The sequence below is a fragment of the Drosophila rhopaloa genome, unplaced genomic scaffold (assembly GCF_018152115.1).
Source record: "Drosophila rhopaloa isolate 14029-0021.01 unplaced genomic scaffold, ASM1815211v1 contig_2, whole genome shotgun sequence".
Classification (NCBI taxonomy): domain Eukaryota; kingdom Metazoa; phylum Arthropoda; class Insecta; order Diptera; family Drosophilidae; genus Drosophila; species Drosophila rhopaloa.
Window position 1 is genome coordinate 1,166,846 of NW_025335083.1, and position 18,127 is coordinate 1,184,972.

Genomic DNA, 18,127 nt, shown 5'->3' on the forward strand with positions numbered 1-18,127 from the left:
CCTTTACGTGAGTAACGGGTATCTGATATTCGGGGCACTCGACTATAGCGTTCTCTCTTGTTTTTTTTTAGATTTAACGGATCGTTCCTATGGGAGCTATTGGATATTGTTTCCTGATCCGAACGATTTTCACACTATATGTGCCTAGGGACAAATAATGACGATTGGTAAAGTTTCATGTCGATATCTCCAAAACTGACCGAGTTATTAATTATTGCCACAAAAACAGGTCAAAAACCCCGTAGTGCTTTGTGAGCTTGACATCCTCTGAGATTTTTCACACACTGGCCTATCTTAGTCGCCGTTTTTATACCCTTGCAGGTATTATAATTTCAGTCAAAAGTTTCCAACGCAGTGAAGGAGACATTTCCGATCCTATAAAGTATATATATTCTTGATCAGCATCACGTGTGGAGTCGATCTAGCCATGTCCGTCTGTCCGTCCGTCTGTTTCTACGCAAACTAGTCCCTCAGTTTTAAAGCTATCTGCTTGAAACTTTCCCAATAGTTGTCATTCTATTGCAGGTAGTATTTAAGTCGGAACGAGCTGGATCGGGCGATTATGTCATATAGCACACATATTACGTCTTAAATTAAATTAAAATCGGACTTCTATATCATATAGCTCCCATAGAAAAATCAAAATATTAAAAAAAATAAAAATAAAACAAGAGAGAACGCTATAGTCGAGTGCCTCGACTATTAGATACCCGTTACCCGTTTGCATTAACATTAATGTGAATTAGAGTGACCACAGGAAAAAAGGACAAAAAGTTCAAATTATCAATTTGAATTAGGCGTTCTCTTAGCGCTGGCAGCTTTACAGCACGAGCATCAGCACCAGCGCTGCTTTAGCGCAGGCAGCTTTTGTCCTGCACCAGCATACACACACACGCCATTGTGTGACTCAGACCTCCAATTTGGCTAACTTGATTTGATTTGCATAGTTCTTGGGATATAGTTCGCTATTGACAAATGAAAACCATCGCAATTTCCTTTAATAGAAATCCTTATCGAGAATTAACGTTGACTCTGTTGAGCACCTTGGCCAGCTGTTCCAAAGTCATCCGTTAGATGGCGCTATTGTATTGCGCCATCTACCCGGGCCATTAAAGGCGGAAATGTAGGCGCTAGCCAGGCTTAAGCGTTTAATGAGTTTTTGGGCGTTAGAGTGGGCGTGGCAAACTTTTATTAGGCCAATCGATAGGTATTGACGAAACAAATACATATCAATTAAAATTTTCATAATAGCATCAAAACTGTGGCCACAGCTTGTGGCTTGTGGGCGTCAGAGGGGCGTGGCACCATTTTGAAACAAACTTGCGCTGCGTAGGAACTCCTAAAATCTACATGCAAAATGCCAATCTTCTAGCCTTTATAGTTTCCGAGATCTCAGCGTTCATACGGACGGACAGACAGACGGACAGACGGACATGGCTAAATCGACTCGGCTAGTGATCCTGAACAAGAATATTTATACTTTATAGGGTCGGAAACGCTTCCTTCTACCTGTTACATACTTTTGCACGAATACAATATACCCTTTTACTCTACGAGTAATGGGTATAAAAAAAGGTTATTTTGCTGTTTTTCTTTTTATCAAAATATTCCATTGAGATATAGTAATTATTTACTATATCAGAATTACGCTTTTAGTTTTGTCAAGATCGGACAACAATATCAAACAGCTGCCATAGAAACGATGGTAAAATGCAGCGCAAAATCGACATAGCTCCATTGTTTCTAGTAATATAGGCATTGAAGTCGAAATGTAGTCGTTTTGTAATAACTGCAAGGGTATATGTATAGTCCTTTCTTGTTTGCTCTATTTTCGAAAATACTTTTAATTTTTTTTAAATCAAACGACAAAATTATTATCTGCCAGAGGAAAATTAATAGAAAAACAAGAGAGAACGCTATAGTCGAGTGCTTCGACTATAAGATACCCGTTACTCAGGTAAACAACTTTAGATTTTGCATTAATATAATGTGAATTAGAAAGACCACATGAAAAAAGGACAAAAAGTTCAAATTATCAATTTGAATTCGGCGATCTCTATTCTTACTATTTAGTATAACAAAAATACCTTGTAGTATACATAGTATACGGCATGTAGTATACATTTCGTACTACTTCGTATAATACTTATACTAATTTCTAAGAGTTGTAGTATAAAAACAAGAGAGAACGCTATAGTCGGGTGCTCCGACTATCAGATACCCGTTACTCAGGTAAAGGGAGTGCGAGGGAGATGGAGATAGAAACTTTGATCACGCATAACTTTTTAACGAATGGTCCGATTTGAAAAATTTCTTCTACATTTCGATAGGTATTGATAAACACAATAAAACTGCATTTTTACTTTTCCGAAATATTTAAATTTTTAAAATCGTATATGAGCGATTGTGGGCGTTAAAGGGGGCGTGGCATCTTTTTGAAACAAACTTGCGCTGCGTAGGAACTCCTAGAATCTGCATGCAAAATGCCAATCTTCTAGCTTTTATAGTTTCCGAGATCTCAGCGTTCATACGGACAGACAGACAGACAGACGGACAGACGGACATGGCTATATCGACTCGGCTAGTGACCCTGATCAAGAATATATATACTTTATAGGGTCGGAAACGCTTCCTTCTAGCTGTTACATACTTTTGCACGAATACAATATACCCTTTTACTCTACGAGTAACGGGTATAAAAAAACAAGGAGGAACGTTAGATAGATATTTGTTATAGCAGACCGATCTCCTGAGATGTGTCTGACATACAGTTTAGACGGTAAACAGTGTTTAAATTCGAGTGATAAGCAAATAGCTGGACACACTCGTCATCTAAAAAAAACGCATCCGATTCAGCCAGATATCCAGGTAATACCGTCAAAACAGAGTGCCCACTTCATTTGTGTTATCAATCGATGGGGCAAATGAATTGATATGATAACAGCGATTCCAACCGGGTGCGAAACTACAATGGCTATCTCGTATTCTCGGTCCGATAACTATACGGATAAGCTTATCGCAATGACTTATATTTGATTCTTGCAAGTTCAATTCATTTTCTGCCACTTTAGTCTCTTCCAATCATTCAACATCGACCGGTTGTCGCCGACGATTTTTTTGGTCCACACAAACTTGCCAGTTTAACTCTTTATTTTGATTTTTGTGCTTTTAGAGGTTGTACAATCGTCAATGGTACCTACCGCAACAATATTATTATCTTACAAAATGAAAAAATAAGTTATAGAAAAACGTGAACAGATTGTACAAAATCTTTGGTTTTAAAAGATTGTTGTCTTGTCTTCGGAATTTAATTCCTAATCTCGTCCAAAGTCCTTAGAGTGTCCTAAATCTGCATAGCTTTTTATTACAAATCTGAATAGTGCTTAGAACTTATTGACTACAAAAGCTGCCAGAGCAAGCTATTAAAAATGTGTGATAACCATTCCCGTTTGCACAAAAGAAAACTAATTTTGAAAACGAGACCTTTTAAAGAGAAATCTAACAACGCGTTTTAAAAAGTTAAAAGATAAAAATATATTAAAATTTTAATGTCCCATTTTACACAAATTGCATTTTGTAAGTCAATTACACAGAGAACAACGATGGAACTAAACATTGAGAAAAGTAAAACTCTATATACATAAAATAAACTGAAAGCTTATGTTTCCCAAACATTGTGTTAAAAATAAACTAGGGGTATACATCATTTATTATGGAATTGTAGAATTTTTTATCAGTTTATCACTTCTGACCTGTTTTTACGCCATTGAAGAAACAAACAAAAACAAATTGAGGGCAGCTTAATTTGTTTTATTAGGTCAAAGAGTAGTAATTTTTAAATTTTGAAAGAATATTTTATTTTTTTTAAATACAAAAATATTTTTGTATTGTGAAATTTTAATTGTATTATTTGAAAAATTGGAGCATAAAAACTAAAAATGGTAAAAAGAGAAAAAATCGTTGGTTTTTCAAAATTTGATTAAACCGAAAATAGGCCTATTTTTCATCAATTTTTGGAAATTTACACAACTATATTTATCTAAAAAATATTTTTTACGTGGATTTTAATAGTAAAAACTAATTGTTTTGTTATAATTAGTTGTTGGGTAATAACACACTTGGAAATACCCAATATAAATTAGTTGAAGTTTTGCGATTGCGATTGCTTGAGCAAAATCTATATGTATTTATCTGTATGTGTCTGTTATTATCAACGAATATAAATAATTTTTTCGGGCCAGCCCCATTGTTAGAACATTATAAACCACTGACGAATCCCTAGCATGGAAGCCTTTTTGTGCGATCTTATCAAATGAGTACAATAATAATTAGGATGATACAATGAACAGGGTAAATTAGGCAACCTAACCAACCACCAGCTCTCTTTGACTTCTGAGTTCAGTTTACCACATAGCTTTCTCAACGAAAGTGTATTATTTTTGTTCGGAATATTCTTTTGCTTGCAGCTTAAAAACTAAGGAATCGCCAATCGAGGTCCTGAATTCAGCATGGCCTCGTTGGGCTTTTGCAACAGAAGATATGTCCGACTGTGCCTCGTTCTCATACTTCTCAGTGTGGCACTTCTGCTAATTTGTGGCAACTTGCAGCAGGCTCAGAGTCTTGCCCAGACACCCAAACCCATGGACCCGAAAACGTATCCAGCAGCTCCCAACGCAGGCAGCCATGAGGAGTATGTGGAGCTACCCAAAGTCCCCCTGCGAGAGGACTCTCCCCGCACCAAGGAACTGCAGCTACTGCTTAAGTGCCGCAACCGATCGCTCCGCTTCCAGAGACTGCAGCACGGGGAGTACTGGCTCCTCCGGAATTTGGTGATTGGACGCAAGAGTCGTAACGCCGGCTGCGCCGAGACAATGACGTACACCACCAACGGGGACTACTCGTTCTTCGATAATCTTGAAACGGTGGTCTCGCGGTAAGTGCTCTGCCATAAAAGTTTGTTATCGCCGTTAACTGGTGTTGTTGACATAATCTAATATAGAACACAGAACAAATAGGCTTGTTTATTATGATATTTCGTAAAAATTAGTTTTACGTTTTGATTAAAAATATCTTTGAGAGTAAGTACTTCATTTTATTGGGACTTATCATTTTAATGACTTGATGTCATTCCTTAGTATCGCATTTCATTATCATACCGTTTCAAAGGGTATATGATATAGTCGTCGGACTTTTAAGAAGCTAAAAACGTACTTCTGAAATTGTGAAAAAATACCATACTCCGAATAACAACCGCATAAATGTACGGTGGGAATAAATTGGAAAACGTCTTCCAACTTAGCCATAACTTTTGTTTTACTTAAAATATATATAGAAATCAAATATAATTTCTAAGAATGGCATATAAGCTTTGCGTTTATTTTGCGTTTTAATAATATGGATTACTTTAAATTAAAAAAATTTGAACAGCAATCTTAACAAGAAAGGAAAGCTAACTTCGGGCGGAGCCGAAGTTGATATACCCTTGCAGAATATTCCATAAAATATATTCTCCAAAATTATTCATATGATGCATTCTTAATACTCATAAAAAGTCCCAACTTCCTAACTTTAAAAACACCAAAGTTATGACATTTCCAATCGTTCAGTTATATGGCAGCTATAAGATATAGTCGGGTCGGATTGATTGGCCAAAAATAAAACCCATAGAAAATCCCAACTTCCTAACTTTACAAACACCAAAGTTATGGCATTTCCGATCAATCAGTTATATGGCGGCTATAGGATATAGTCGTCCGATCCTTATGAAATTCGGTAGGTCGGATTGATTAGCCAAAAATAAAACCCATAGAAAATCTCAACTTCCTAACTTTAAAAACACCAAAGTTATGTCTTTTCCGATCGTTCAGTTATATGGCAGCTATATGATATAGTCGCCCGATCCGGCTCGTTCCGACTTATATACTACCTGCAATAGAAAGACAACTTTTGGGAAAGTTTCAAGCAGATAGCTTTAAAACTGAGGGACTAGTTTGCGTAGAAACGGACGGACGGACGGACAGACGGACATGGCTAGATCGACTCTCCTGGTGATGCTGATCAAGAATATATATACTTTATAGGGTCGGAAATGTCTCCTTCACTGCGTTGCAAACTTTTGACTGAAATTATAATACCCTCTGCAAGGGTATAAAAACAAGAAAACTAAATTTTTAAATGAATTTGTTCGATTGTTCCCATTTGAACATATGGTTCTTTTGGGCATGTTTCATTCAGATGGCTTTATAACTGAGAGGCTAGTTTGCAGACGGACTCTCCTGAAAATGTTAAAAGGAGACTGAAATTATAATACCATCTGCAAGGGTATACAAATATAGAGCTCACATATACAAAAACTTTTGATAGGTTTTTAAAGCCCTAAACTGAGTATAGTTTCTAGTAATGCGATCAGGCACAGAGAACTGTCTTGAATGAGAACATTTTTTTAGGGGTGGTATTTTTATACCCTTGCAGAGGGTATTATAATTTCAGTCAAAAGTTTGCAACGCAGTGAAGGAGACATTTCCGACCCTATAAAGTATATATATTCTTGATCAGCATCACCAGGAGAGTCGATCTAGCCATGTCCGTCTGTCCGTCCGTCCGTCCGTTTCTACGCAAACTAGTCCCTCAGTTTTAAAGCTATCTGCTTGAAACTTTCCCAAAAGTTGTTTTTCTATTGCAGGTAGTATATAAGTCGGAACGAGCCGAATCGGGCGATATATCATATAGCTGCCATATAACTGAACGATCGGAAAAGCCATAACTTTGGTGTTTGTAAAGTTAAGAAGTTGGGATTTTCTATGGGTTTTATTTTTGGCCAATCAATCCGACATACCGAATTTCATAAGGATCAGACGACTATATCCTATAGCCGCCATATAACTGATTGATCGGAAGTGCCATAACTTTGGTGTTTGTAAAGTTAAGAAGTTGGGATTTTCTATGGGTTTTATTTTTGGCCAATCAATCCGACATACAAAATTTCATAATGATCGGCCGACTATATCTTATAGCTGTCATATAACTGAACGATTGAAAATGCCATAACTTTGGTGTTTTTAAAATTAGGAAATTGGGACTTTTTATGAGTATTAAGAATGCATCAAATGAATAATTTTGAAGAATATAATTTACAAAATATTCTGCAAGGGTATATCAACTTCGGCTCCGTCCGAAGTTAGCTTTCCTTTCTTGTTTAAGATTACTTCCAGATATAGTAATTTCTAACATTTTTATACCCTTGCAGAGGGTATTATAATTTTGGTCAAAAGTGTGCAACGCAGTGAAGGAGACATCTCCGACCCTATAAAGTATATATATTCTTGATCAGGATCACCTCCTGAGTTGATATAGCCATGTCCGTCTGTCCGTCTGTCTGTCCGTCTGTCTGTTTCTACGCGAACTAGTCTCTCAGTTTTAAAGATATCGAATTGAAACTTTGCACACACCCTTCTTTCCTTTGCACGCAGTATATAAGTCGGAACGGGCGGGATCGGCCGACTATATCCTATAGCTGCCATATAACTGATTGATCGGAAATGCCATACATTTGGTATTTGTTACGTTAGGAAGTTGGGATTTTCTATGGGTTTTATTTTTGGCCAATCAATCCGACCTACCAAATTTCATAAGGACTGGCCGACTATATCCTATAGCTGCCATATAACTGAACGATTGGAAATGCCATAACTTTGGTGTTTTTAAAGTTAGGAAGTTGGGATTTTTTATGAGTATTAAGAATGCATCATATGAATAATTTTGGAGGATATACTTTACAGAGTATTCTGCAAGGGTATATCAACTTCGGCTCCGCCCGAAGTTAGCTTTCCTTTCTTGTTATTATTATTATTATTATTGTCTTCACTTAATTATTTTGTTTGGTATAGCAACTAAAATCAAGAGTAAAAAGCCTGAGCCTCGAGTTTTGAAAGGGACTTTTTTTAACAATTCTATACTTGTTAACTTCAGAGTAAAAACGATATTATATATTGCATCCTCCGTTAATCTCCTTATTTTCTATCCCATTCCAGTTGGCGCGCTCCCGTGAGCTTCGCCATCCATACGCCTGGATACGATTTGAGTGTTACACTGGATGCGATTCGGTATGTCCGGAATTGTTTGCCGGGCAGCGAGATCATCAAGGACTGGGTTACCTTCCACGTGTACTTCTCCAACCAGCATATGCCAGTCAACGTGCCATATGACGAGGCCGGGGTCCTGGACCAGCCGTCAAGCTGCACCCTGGCCAATGGATCCCAGGTTCCGCCGCCCTACACTCAAATCGCCCGAAACGAGAGCTACAAGGTCAGGGCCAACCTCACCTACCCGATCAATGTGGGCAGAAACATAGCCAGGCAGGCGGCCAACACCCACTTCATCTTCGCCTGCGACATCGAGTTGTATCCCAGCCTGGGCTTTGTGGACCAGTTCCTGGACATGGTGGCCCATAATCACAGTGTCCTGGCCCTGGACCCCAAACAGCCGAGAAGGGTGTATCCCCTGGCCGTCTTTGAGATCGAGGCGGGAGTCCAAGTGCCCGCCGACAAGTCTGAGTTGTTGGCCCTCTTTCGAAGGCAGCAGGCACAGGTGTTCCACTTGCACCTTTGTCGCACATGCCACACGATTCCAAGCCAGCGAGAATGGCTCAATCTGACTTCTGGCGCAGAGGACCAGATGCACGTGTTCAGTCAAACCCTGCGGAAAAACCAGTTCAAAGCCTGGGAACCATTCTACGTAAGCGACAACACGGAACCATTCTTCGACGAGCGAGTTACCTGGGAGGGACAGTCGAACAAGCGCATACAAGTGGGTACAAATTTCTACATTATTCCCAACATTTATTTGCTTTATTTGTTTGTGTATGATTTGACTTTGTTGTCCCTCCTGTATTAGAAGCTCAGGAAAAGCATCCCTAATCCACCCGCAAATAGTGTGCGCTTAGGTGCATTTAGGGATTACCATACAAAAATGGTTTAAAAATATGGGTACTACGGTCTTGTCATTCCATTTTGTGCTAATCACCCATACGTACTGTTGCCTCAGGTTAATTAATTTATTTGTATCTAAGTGGCCTTACACATTACAAAAAATTGACTGAATTTAAATTAAGTTTACTCAAAGCCACGACACTGTTATTTCAAAACCACTCAACCGAATAGTTTCAAACTGTGCACACAATTTATCCATTTTAAAATCTATGAAGAAACCTAATAATTTTTAAATTTTCGAAAAGTATGAATACATTGATAGATATGGTTGATAATTGGCCCATACCAGTGTGCCAGTAATCAAATGTACCAAGTATCAGCGATTTATTTATTTTTTAATTTATAGCAAAATTACCAAACTTTTAATGGCTAGAAAAAAAATTAGATTCATGGTGGCCAAGCTTCTTTAAACTGCATTTTAAAGATTTTTATTTAATAGTGAGAGTAGGATATTCTAATTGTACCTTGTTCTGAACCTTTTAAGTCGGATATATTTTATAGGGTCGGTCGAGTTTCTGTGCAGTTCCAAAACTTTGAATTTTCAGAGGTCACAGTTACTTTATCACCACATTAGATATTATTTGCATCAATTACACTTTTGTTATGCCCAATAAGTTCATTGCTTAAGTTATGCAAAGCTCACGTTACTTACAAATTCTTTTCTATAATTTCAGAACTATGCAATGTGCCTGTTGGGCTACGAATACCACGTCTTGAGTCCGGCATTTCTAGTGCACAGTCCTGGGATTAAACAATCCAGCGAAGGTGACTCGTCTCGTCGTGAATTCGCGAAGGAAATGAACAAATTTATCAAGAACAAAATCGAGCCCGAGTATCGCGTGCTGTTTGGACAGAATAAAGCCTGCAAGACGTGACATCAGTCTCTCTAGGCTGAGAAGCGAGTAATATTCGAACTATAGTTATAGTTTGGATATCCATGTTATTTATTATACATACATATGTACCTATTAAACGACATAGGTTGTTATGTGCACGGGTGCAAGGTATTGCGATGTTAGTTGTCTTAACATAATTGATGTTAGTGTGAGACGTATATTTAGTATAGAGTAGTATAGGTTAATTAGTACCATGTTTTAAAGAATGACTTGATGACGTCTAAAATAAAAAACGAATTTATAAATGAATTATACAGTTTTTGATGAAATTGTTGCTGTGTTGTAGTTCTTATGGCTCTGTGGAACTCGGGGTATATTAATTTAAGGGGGTATGGTTAATTCGGCCAAAAAAAGGCCTATTTTCATGAATTTTTTTACGCGAGACGGTTAATGTCAGATCAATTATTTTATAAGCATATAAAAGTACAAAATTTAAGCTACGTTTTCACGAATTTTCATACAAAAAAAAATAAATGAGCCGATTGCAGCAAAGCTCCGTAGGCAAAAGGTTTTGCGGTGAACAGCATAACTCGTAACTGGATCATCAAAAAAAACAAAAAAAAAAATTGTTTATTAGTTAATATGTTTCTAGAGGTAACTACGTTGAGTTTTTTTTTATTTATTTAATTTTTGGATTTTTGGTAACACTTTAAAGTCAAACCGTGATTTTAACCTAAAAATTCGATATAGTTGTTATTATAACATGAAAAATAATCAGTAAAAAAAACAACTGCGGATTTAGGTACAGAAATTGTGTGCAAAATTCAAATCGATTCGTTTGGTAGATTTTGCAGGATCGTGTTCACCGACTTTGAAATTGCAACTTTTCAGGAGAGCGTTTTAAAGTTTTGGACACCGAAAAATCGCATACAAAACGAGCTAACTCACCTACGTTTAACTGCCCATAACTTCGGAAGTTTTAGTCGGATGAATCTAAAATTTATCGTAATATTCTTCAAATGTTGTCCATTAAAAAAAAAAAAATTTTAAAAAAGGGCCAAAAAAAATTTAAATACCATATCCCCCCCTTAAGATGGTAAAAAAGAAATCTTCGACAGGATGCCATCATTTGATTTAAGTCGTAACTCTTTCTTTATGCAAATAGTCTTCATTAATAGCGTTGCGTAACAATACGTTCGATAAAAGCTCTTGCCTCTGAAAGAAATCTGACGAGACTTCATGAGGTGGTTTTTGTATAATCTCCCCATCGGTTGATTTGTCCTGCCACCATTTGGACTGAGGCATGCCCCACAATTTTTGCCCTGCCCTGGGCATAACATAAATAATTATTGGTTGTTGGGGGATCGGGTAATTTAATGCCATTTCTTTGTGAGTAGTTCCATTGATGATGGGATTTAGGGGGTCTGTACCGTAAAGTCGTTGGTATCGTTCACTCCGCACCAGAAACATAACTTGCACGAAAGCAATCAAGAGCAACGTGTCGTAAGCCACCAGCACTGAAAATAAAAACTTTTATAAAGAATGTTATCGAGCGATTCTGATTCTTACTTGCGTAAAATGTCAGTCCGAGGGTGAGGAGAATTAAGGTGGCCAGCGGTACAATATGTCTGGCAATCCGAAGGGAAATAATAGTTAATACAACTACTTGGACTGTATAAAAAAACTCAAAGATAGCCAGAGGAATAACGTGGTATTTCTTGAGCTGCGTCCAAAAAAAAGGATAGCGGTTAATGAACATTAACAAATAAAAACTCAGTGTAATGTGATTGATTTTCTTCTTTCTTTGATCTAGGGTGTATGTCATCAGTTACTCTGTCAGTATTGAGATTAAATTCATTGAAGTACAAAACTATATTTAAAGAACAAAATTAATACTATGTTGTTTTAATTATATAAAAATAAAATTGATCAATCAAAATAAACATCTGTGCCAGTTTTTTCTGTGAGTTGTAATTGTCCTCAAGTTTTTTATGAAGTAAAATTACATAGCTGTCGACTTATTTCAAAAAATTAGTTTGTAGTACTACTTGGGTATTTTTATCTTAAATCATGGCTAATTTAACACATATATAATACGATTAAGTTAAAAATGGGGTTTTAATAAACGAATTTTTTTTCTCATTATAAAAACTACGTTAAGCTTACCAAGAGTACTAGAAAAGGAGGTGTGATGAAAAAATTGATCGTGCCCTACTTCATTTTGATATAAAAATCTAGAAAAATTTCTTTCAGAGCGTTTGCATCAACGCAGACTATGTCTGCGTTTTTTTTCTTTGCACTATGATTTTAAAATGCTTAAAATGCCTCTTCTTGCATTCGTTAAAAGAAATGTTATATGCTTGTGTTTTGTTAATATTTGGTACACTCTTGAAGATGGACCATGACAGGGTTTAAAATATATTAGAGAAAAGAAAGAAAACTCAATGCAAATAGAGGCACTATAAACATCAAGACCTTGAGCCGGCAAAGAACACGCTATAGCAACAGGTCATTAAAAATTACAAAAATATCTCTTTGAATATTCTAAAAGCTTCCGATAATTTGTGATAATGCATCGATGAAAACACATTGAATTTGTACTCTGTATTTGTTTCCCCCTTTTACATTTTCAATTGCTTTTCACCAAAGTGGGAGTGTTTAAGCCAGTTTCTCTAACACCCCCTTTCAAAATGACACCCTTCTCGCCGTGCATCAGGGAATGCTTTACCTTGTATGCTCCAAAGGCCGCCAACATGCAAGTTACAATATGACAAAAGCTGTAGAGTTGGAAAAACATCATAAGCTCTTTGGGATCTGAAAGTGAGTTGGCAAAATTTTTTAGATGAAATAAATTCCAATAAAATAATAAATAATAATATTTTACATTTTGGCAAGCCAAAAAACTTTGAAAAAAATGATGTATTGCCTAAAACATTAACATTTTGAAGTAAAATTTATCCTTTACTCAGTTAACTTCCAAAGGAATAGACAATGAAAACTTTTCTTGAATGTCTATATGGCATTTTACCGCCCAATAACTGGCGGCTATCAGGTCTCAAAAGTTTTTCGATTTGTAGCCGTTAGAGTAGGCGTGGCAACTTTTTGAAAAAAACTTGCGCTGCGTATTAAAACATAGAATCTTAAATCCAAATCCAAAATATCTCTTCATACGGACGGACTAGCAGACGGAAATGGTTTAATCGACTCGGCTATATAAATTCCGAGTACTCTACGAAAATCGAGAATCAATTAAAAAACGACACTTCTAAAGTATTTTGTATGCATTTTGTTCCTGTATTGACTTTTAAAAAAACACAAAAATTGTAATTTGCATTTTCTACAATTATGTTGTGCTAGCTTCAAATTTTTTTCATTTACTTGTCAATAACAAAATCCAAAATGAACGCTTTAGTCGATTTTACCGACTTACTTCCTTAAAAATAGTCAAATTTAGAAAGTTTGTTGGTATCTAAAACCATATTTTCAATATTAACTCACTGAGTACATTTCTTAACCATAAAATATATATGAGCCGCAGAAATATGGTAGTGGGAGTAAAAAAGGGCGTGGACGATTGGGGAAACAAATTCGAACTGCTTTATCATTACTACAATCTGTATGGAAATCCGTTTAAACGGACAGACTTACAGCCATTTTAACGATAACAATATTGTAAATGGAATTCACTCTTTTACTCTACGAAAAATCGATTATTGTTGTGGGTATTTAACATGTTAATTGCAGTATCCTTATTATGTAAGTTATTAAGTTACTTATCATGTTCCAGTTCATTCCTGACATGCAACTCACATTGTTCCACCCATTTGGACGATTCCCTAATAATAGTGCTAGTCCTATAATGAGTTTCCAAAATGCGAGACAGCGCGAAGATGAAAGATGTTCCATCGGTGAATATAACCCACATAATGAGGGTGCTTTTCAACTGATTACGATTAAAAGGAGTTCAGCTTAACTGCAATGCGTCTAAATCGTTCAAATCTTGTTCAAAACTCACGGCGGCAGCGGTGCAAATGACCAGGACACCCAGTCGCACCGAGGCACAGAAAAAGTAGCTCTCCATGAGCACCATGTTGGCGCAGGACTATCAGGACTAGCAGCCATAGCTAATGTCGACATCGTGTGCCTCGCTCTTTGAGACCTGGCCAACGAATGATAGATGTTGGCCATTCGAGCCTGAATATGACTCCTTTGACCATGGTCTCCATTACCGTATTACCGCAATCAGATTGGCATCTTGAACATGTTTCTGTCATTTTCGGTGCGGTAATTAGTCTGTTTGTGTTCTGCTTTGGTGACAGTGACTGACTCACCACATTTTCTGTGGTTCGGTTGGATAACTCAGTTGTGATTTACGAGCGGACATTACTAGTAATACCAAATTCAATATGTTATTTATGGAATCATATATGTGTTATTGCTCAGTGCGGCTCGGTGCCATTATCGTCTCCGTTCTGACGATTGTAAGTGACTATATATTGTCTTTATACCAAATGAATCTAGCCCCTTATCCTTCCAGATTCGAAGCTTAGCTCAAAGTTTGGTTCTTTTCACGATGGGTGTAAAGGTCTTCGAGCCATTAAACGATTTGTTTGAGCACGATGCGGAGTACAAGGACAGGAAGTGGGTTAGGAAATACATCAGTTGGAGTGAGGACTGTAAGTGCCATGGATTAGAGTGATAAATAACTCATGTAATATTTTGGATTTATAGCTCCTGAGAGCTTCACTGCAGTTTTTCAGATTCTATCCTTTTCTCACATAGCAGCTGCCATATTATGCATCTGGGGTGCCATCAAGGTAAGTCCTTGATGCAATGTCCTTGCAATTTCCCGCAGTCCAAGTATTTTCGTCGCTTCATTTAGTTACAGAAATGGTTTGTGCTTCCCTTGGCATTCTTCGAGTTTCTCTACTTTATTAACATTACGGGTCTTCACATTGTTCTGATGATCATGCTCAAGAAACAGATAAACTTGGGCTTTCTTATAATTCTCACTCTGATGGGGTGCTTTTATATATGTAAGTGATACTTTAATCGCAAGTTGGCTTTCGATATTGTCTTCGGACTCTTAAACAGTTTCAGGTAAAAAATCATGAAAAGTATGTACATATGACACAAGTCCGGCGCTATATATTGTTAGTGTCAATTTAAATTTAAAATTACTTATAATTCACGACATAACCCATAAATATTATTACCCTAAATATCACTTAAATGCTCAACTTAATTTACCGCAAAGTACATTCATGCAAATATCGAAGTCTAAATATACAAACTTTTGACCAATTAGATTAGATTACAAAATTAATTTTTTTACCCTTGCATAAGGTATTATAATTTAAGTCAGTAGTAATTGCAAGGGTATGTAAATTTCGGCTTGCCGAAGTTTGCTTCCTTTTTTATTTGTTCTAAAATTAAGACCCAACTCCGAAAATATGATAAAGTAGTCCGATATGTCCCGTTGAGTACTAACTGCAACAAAAGAAAACTTTTGGGAAAGTAGCATCTGATAGTTTCAGATAGTTCTAAAACTGAAAGACTAGCTTACGTCAACAGACTGACAGACGGACATGGCTATATCAACTCATCTCGTGCCACTGCGTTGCAAACATTTGACTGAAATTAAAATGCCCTCTGCAAGGGTATAACAACCCAAAGCGCTTTTAGCTTATTTGAAATGTAATTGCTTTGATTCAGACACCGATACCGCTAAACGAAAAGTTGGATTGGGCGGTAAAATCATTGCGTGGGATTAATGGAAAATGTATGTACGCAATGTGTACTACACACCGCATATTGAAAATGTATTAGTGCCAAGTTATTATTATTTTGCAGTTTTCAGCAAGTAAGGGAACAACAAAATGAACTCCGATGAAATGTCAAGTAATTGACATATTTTCTAATTATTATCATAAAAATGCGTGACTAGTAGATTACAGAGTTGCCACGGCTGAATGAAAAAAGATAGACCTTCAAGAATTCGATGTTCGATGCGAATATAATTTAAAAGGATCTTTAGTAAAACTTAAAATTTTGTTTAACACGTCGTTCAAAATACAGCTTACATTGGCTTAGATAAAAATTAGATAAAAAGATAAAAATTTGATATTTAGTAAGGACATACGCGCATACGAATATGCCAGTATAGCATCTGTTTTGTTAAAAATGATTGAACAAAAAGTAGATTTGAGCTTCAAATTGATTTGATTCAGTTAAAACATGTTCATGAATCGTATGTATGTTCACTTAAAATTAATTCTTTTTCTTTTCTTACACTTTTTAGAAAAGGTTTATTTATTCAAGTTTTAATGCTAACAACTAACATTTGAAAGTACAAAATATAGAATTATATTCTGGTAAGAAAACGGGTAGCTTACAAATTCGGGATTTTTTCTGTACGTTTTTCTAAATGTGGAGAAAAATAAGAAAGTTCGTCAGAACTAAGTAATGCAATGGCTTATGTTAAGATAATATATTAATATTGTTTTTTCGATTTTTCAAGATTATTAACAAATTTAACTATTCTTTACCGAATTATTTTTAGAACTGAATTTTGCATTAAAATCAGACAACTTAATTCGTTAGGAGCGCGGTGAGATTCAGATCTTTAACATATTGTTCTCTTCCGGTTTTTAGTTTATATAATAATATAATGATATAATATAAAAAGTAGAATAAAATAATATAAACCAGTTTTACCACCAAATATAGTTGGTCCTACGCAGCGTCCACCAATTAATTAATTTTTCCATTGTAAAACCTCTTTTCTTCTCTCAGTATTTGTTGGCTACAACGCCTTCACATGTGTGGCCATGTTCCAGATAATTAGCCTGGTGAAGAGTGCCCGCTATCGCGAGCTCTATGGCGAGGATCCATTCCATCCGCTGGTCATGAGGACCACCCAGCAGAAGGACTCTCAGAAGCCGCTCCAGGTGCTTCGTATGCACGACATGCACGACACAAACATCGACGAGCAGAAGCGCCTGAGCAAGATCGGAATGTGGCCACGTCGTCCTCCGCCCCTTGTGTCCGTCCTCCCCGTACAGCCGCGGTATCCACAGCCCCAGCTGAAGTGGTGGCAGCAACAGGCCCTAAACACTGGCGACGCCGACCCCCAGGACACGTCCGCGTACCGCAACTGGCAGCCAACGGAGCTGTTGAACGGAGTGGGCGGTGAGGTGCAGCGCAAGAGTGACCTAAACCGACGATATGCCGAAAACCAGATGTATCGATGGTACTGATCAGGGTGATGAGGATTGGTAAGTAGTCATAACTTGAGCAACTAAACACATTCTTCTTCTCCCCGAAAAATAGTGGACTTAAATCTAGGTCATGCAAGATCTTTAAAATACAAAGTGAACTAATATTTAGTTTAGTTAATACATTATCTAATAGTACTAAAATAAAGACTAATTTCCTACTTTTTAGGTTATGTGGATTAGGTTAGGTAAATTATGTAGGTTTTATTGGGGTCAAATATGATACAATAAAATGGCATATATTTTAATTTTAGGCTAACGTGCAGACACAGTTTTTTGGAAATAGTTTTTTTAAATTCTAATAAAGGAAAAAAAGAACTATAGTCTTAAATGAGCGCTTGGCGCAATGCGAAATCACATAACTCTGGCGCGAAAGTCCTGATTACGATTCTCAGAGGAGGAAAAATTATTTATATATTTATCAAAATTAAATTCTAGAATTGAAAAAAAATGGAGCTAATATACTACAATTTAAGAAATTAAAAAAAAATGTTCCCCCTTTCTACTAAAGTTTACCATTACTTATAGTTTTTAGTAACTTAAAATGTTTAGGTCATAAATTTTGCAACTTTTGGCCCTTAGGTAATAAATTCTTAAATTTCAGATATTTTTAAATTTTGGGTCAGAGCTTTAGACTTAACGCATCAACACCATGGAAAGAGAATTATTAATTATTGTCTTCTTTATAAGTTGTACAGTTTTAAACTTTAAATACCATATATATGTAAAGGCTCTTATTACTAAATAAATATTCTGAAAAAAATTATCGATATATCAAAATCCTGTAAACTAAAATAACATTTATTTTGATGTTACGTTCACTGTGCATATAGTGACGAATCATATCGGAAGTGAGAGGGATGCAGATACTACACTTGAAAATAAACGTTGATTTTGGACAAAGGTCTTTGAATTTTTAGCAAAGTGATGTGTTTTAAATAACAAAGCTAATAAAGTTAGCACAATTGACAATGGTTTCCATTTTATTATTTTATTAGTTAGGAGCGATGTTTGCATTTTTCAAAGA

The 18,127-nt window shown here is 36.4% G+C and overlaps 3 protein-coding genes across 6 annotated transcripts; 2 read left to right on the forward strand and 1 right to left on the reverse strand.

Annotated features, from left to right (window-relative positions):
* The first annotated feature begins 3,085 nt into the window (after positions 1 to 3,085).
* LOC108043700 (beta-1,4-glucuronyltransferase 1) lies at positions 3,086 to 10,132 on the forward strand. Of its 4 annotated transcripts, none has more exons than XM_044459765.1 (4): positions 3,086 to 3,174; positions 4,467 to 4,933; positions 8,031 to 8,805; positions 9,662 to 10,132. In XM_044459765.1, the coding sequence occupies exons 2-4, from the start codon at positions 4,509 to 4,511 to the stop codon at positions 9,860 to 9,862; spliced, it is 1,401 nt and encodes a 466-aa protein (XP_044315700.1). In that variant the 5' UTR covers positions 3,086 to 3,174; positions 4,467 to 4,508; the 3' UTR covers positions 9,863 to 10,132. The 4 variants fall into 4 exon arrangements, with proteins under 4 accessions (XP_044315700.1, XP_044315699.1, XP_044315701.1 ...); XM_044459764.1 differs by having other exon boundaries at positions 3,092 to 3,192; XM_044459766.1 differs by lacking the exon at positions 3,086 to 3,174 and adding an exon at positions 3,234 to 3,624.
* An 816-nt stretch (positions 10,133 to 10,948) lies between these two features.
* On the reverse strand, positions 10,949 to 13,913 carry LOC108043703. Its single transcript, XM_017122511.1, has 5 exons — positions 13,839 to 13,913; positions 13,634 to 13,766; positions 12,552 to 12,637; positions 11,393 to 11,546; positions 10,949 to 11,340 (listed from the first exon to the last, which is right to left on the reverse strand). Exons 1-5 carry the CDS (start codon positions 13,911 to 13,913, stop codon positions 10,958 to 10,960), a joined length of 831 nt encoding a protein of 276 aa, XP_016978000.1. The 3' UTR covers positions 10,949 to 10,957.
* Positions 13,914 to 14,229: 316 nt separating this feature from the next.
* On the forward strand, positions 14,230 to 17,082 carry LOC108043704. The gene is made up of 5 exons (XM_017122512.2): positions 14,230 to 14,304; positions 14,361 to 14,499; positions 14,555 to 14,640; positions 14,706 to 14,859; positions 16,619 to 17,082. The coding sequence occupies exons 1-5, from the start codon at positions 14,230 to 14,232 to the stop codon at positions 17,080 to 17,082; spliced, it is 918 nt and encodes a 305-aa protein (XP_016978001.1).
* The last annotated feature ends 1,045 nt before the right edge of the window (positions 17,083 to 18,127 follow it).

Bases quoted from the DNA above. Each gene is read 5' to 3' on its own strand.
- LOC108043703 (XM_017122511.1), bottom strand. From the start codon at position 13,913: ATGGTGCTCATGGAGAGCTACTTTTTCTGTGCCTCGGTGCGACTGGGT. The intron at 12,638-13,633 runs GTGAGTTGCATG...ACTCACTTTCAG, and splicing joins GTCCAAATGGGTGGAACAAT to ATCCCAAAGAGCTTATGATG. The intron at 11,547-12,551 runs GTAAAGCATTCC...TTTTGGACGCAG, and splicing joins CGGCCTTTGGAGCATACAAG to CTCAAGAAATACCACGTTAT.
- LOC108043704 (XM_017122512.2), top strand. From the start codon at position 14,230: ATGTTATTTATGGAATCATATATGTGTTATTGCTCAGTGCGGCTCGGT. The intron at 14,500-14,554 runs GTAAGTGCCATG...TTGGATTTATAG, and splicing joins CATCAGTTGGAGTGAGGACT to CTCCTGAGAGCTTCACTGCA. The intron at 14,641-14,705 runs GTAAGTCCTTGA...CGCTTCATTTAG, and splicing joins GCATCTGGGGTGCCATCAAG to TTACAGAAATGGTTTGTGCT.
- LOC108043700 (XM_044459765.1), top strand. From the start codon at position 4,509: ATGGCCTCGTTGGGCTTTTGCAACAGAAGATATGTCCGACTGTGCCTC. The intron at 4,934-8,030 runs GTAAGTGCTCTG...ATCCCATTCCAG, and splicing joins CTTGAAACGGTGGTCTCGCG to TTGGCGCGCTCCCGTGAGCT. The intron at 8,806-9,661 runs GTGGGTACAAAT...CTATAATTTCAG, and splicing joins AGTCGAACAAGCGCATACAA to AACTATGCAATGTGCCTGTT.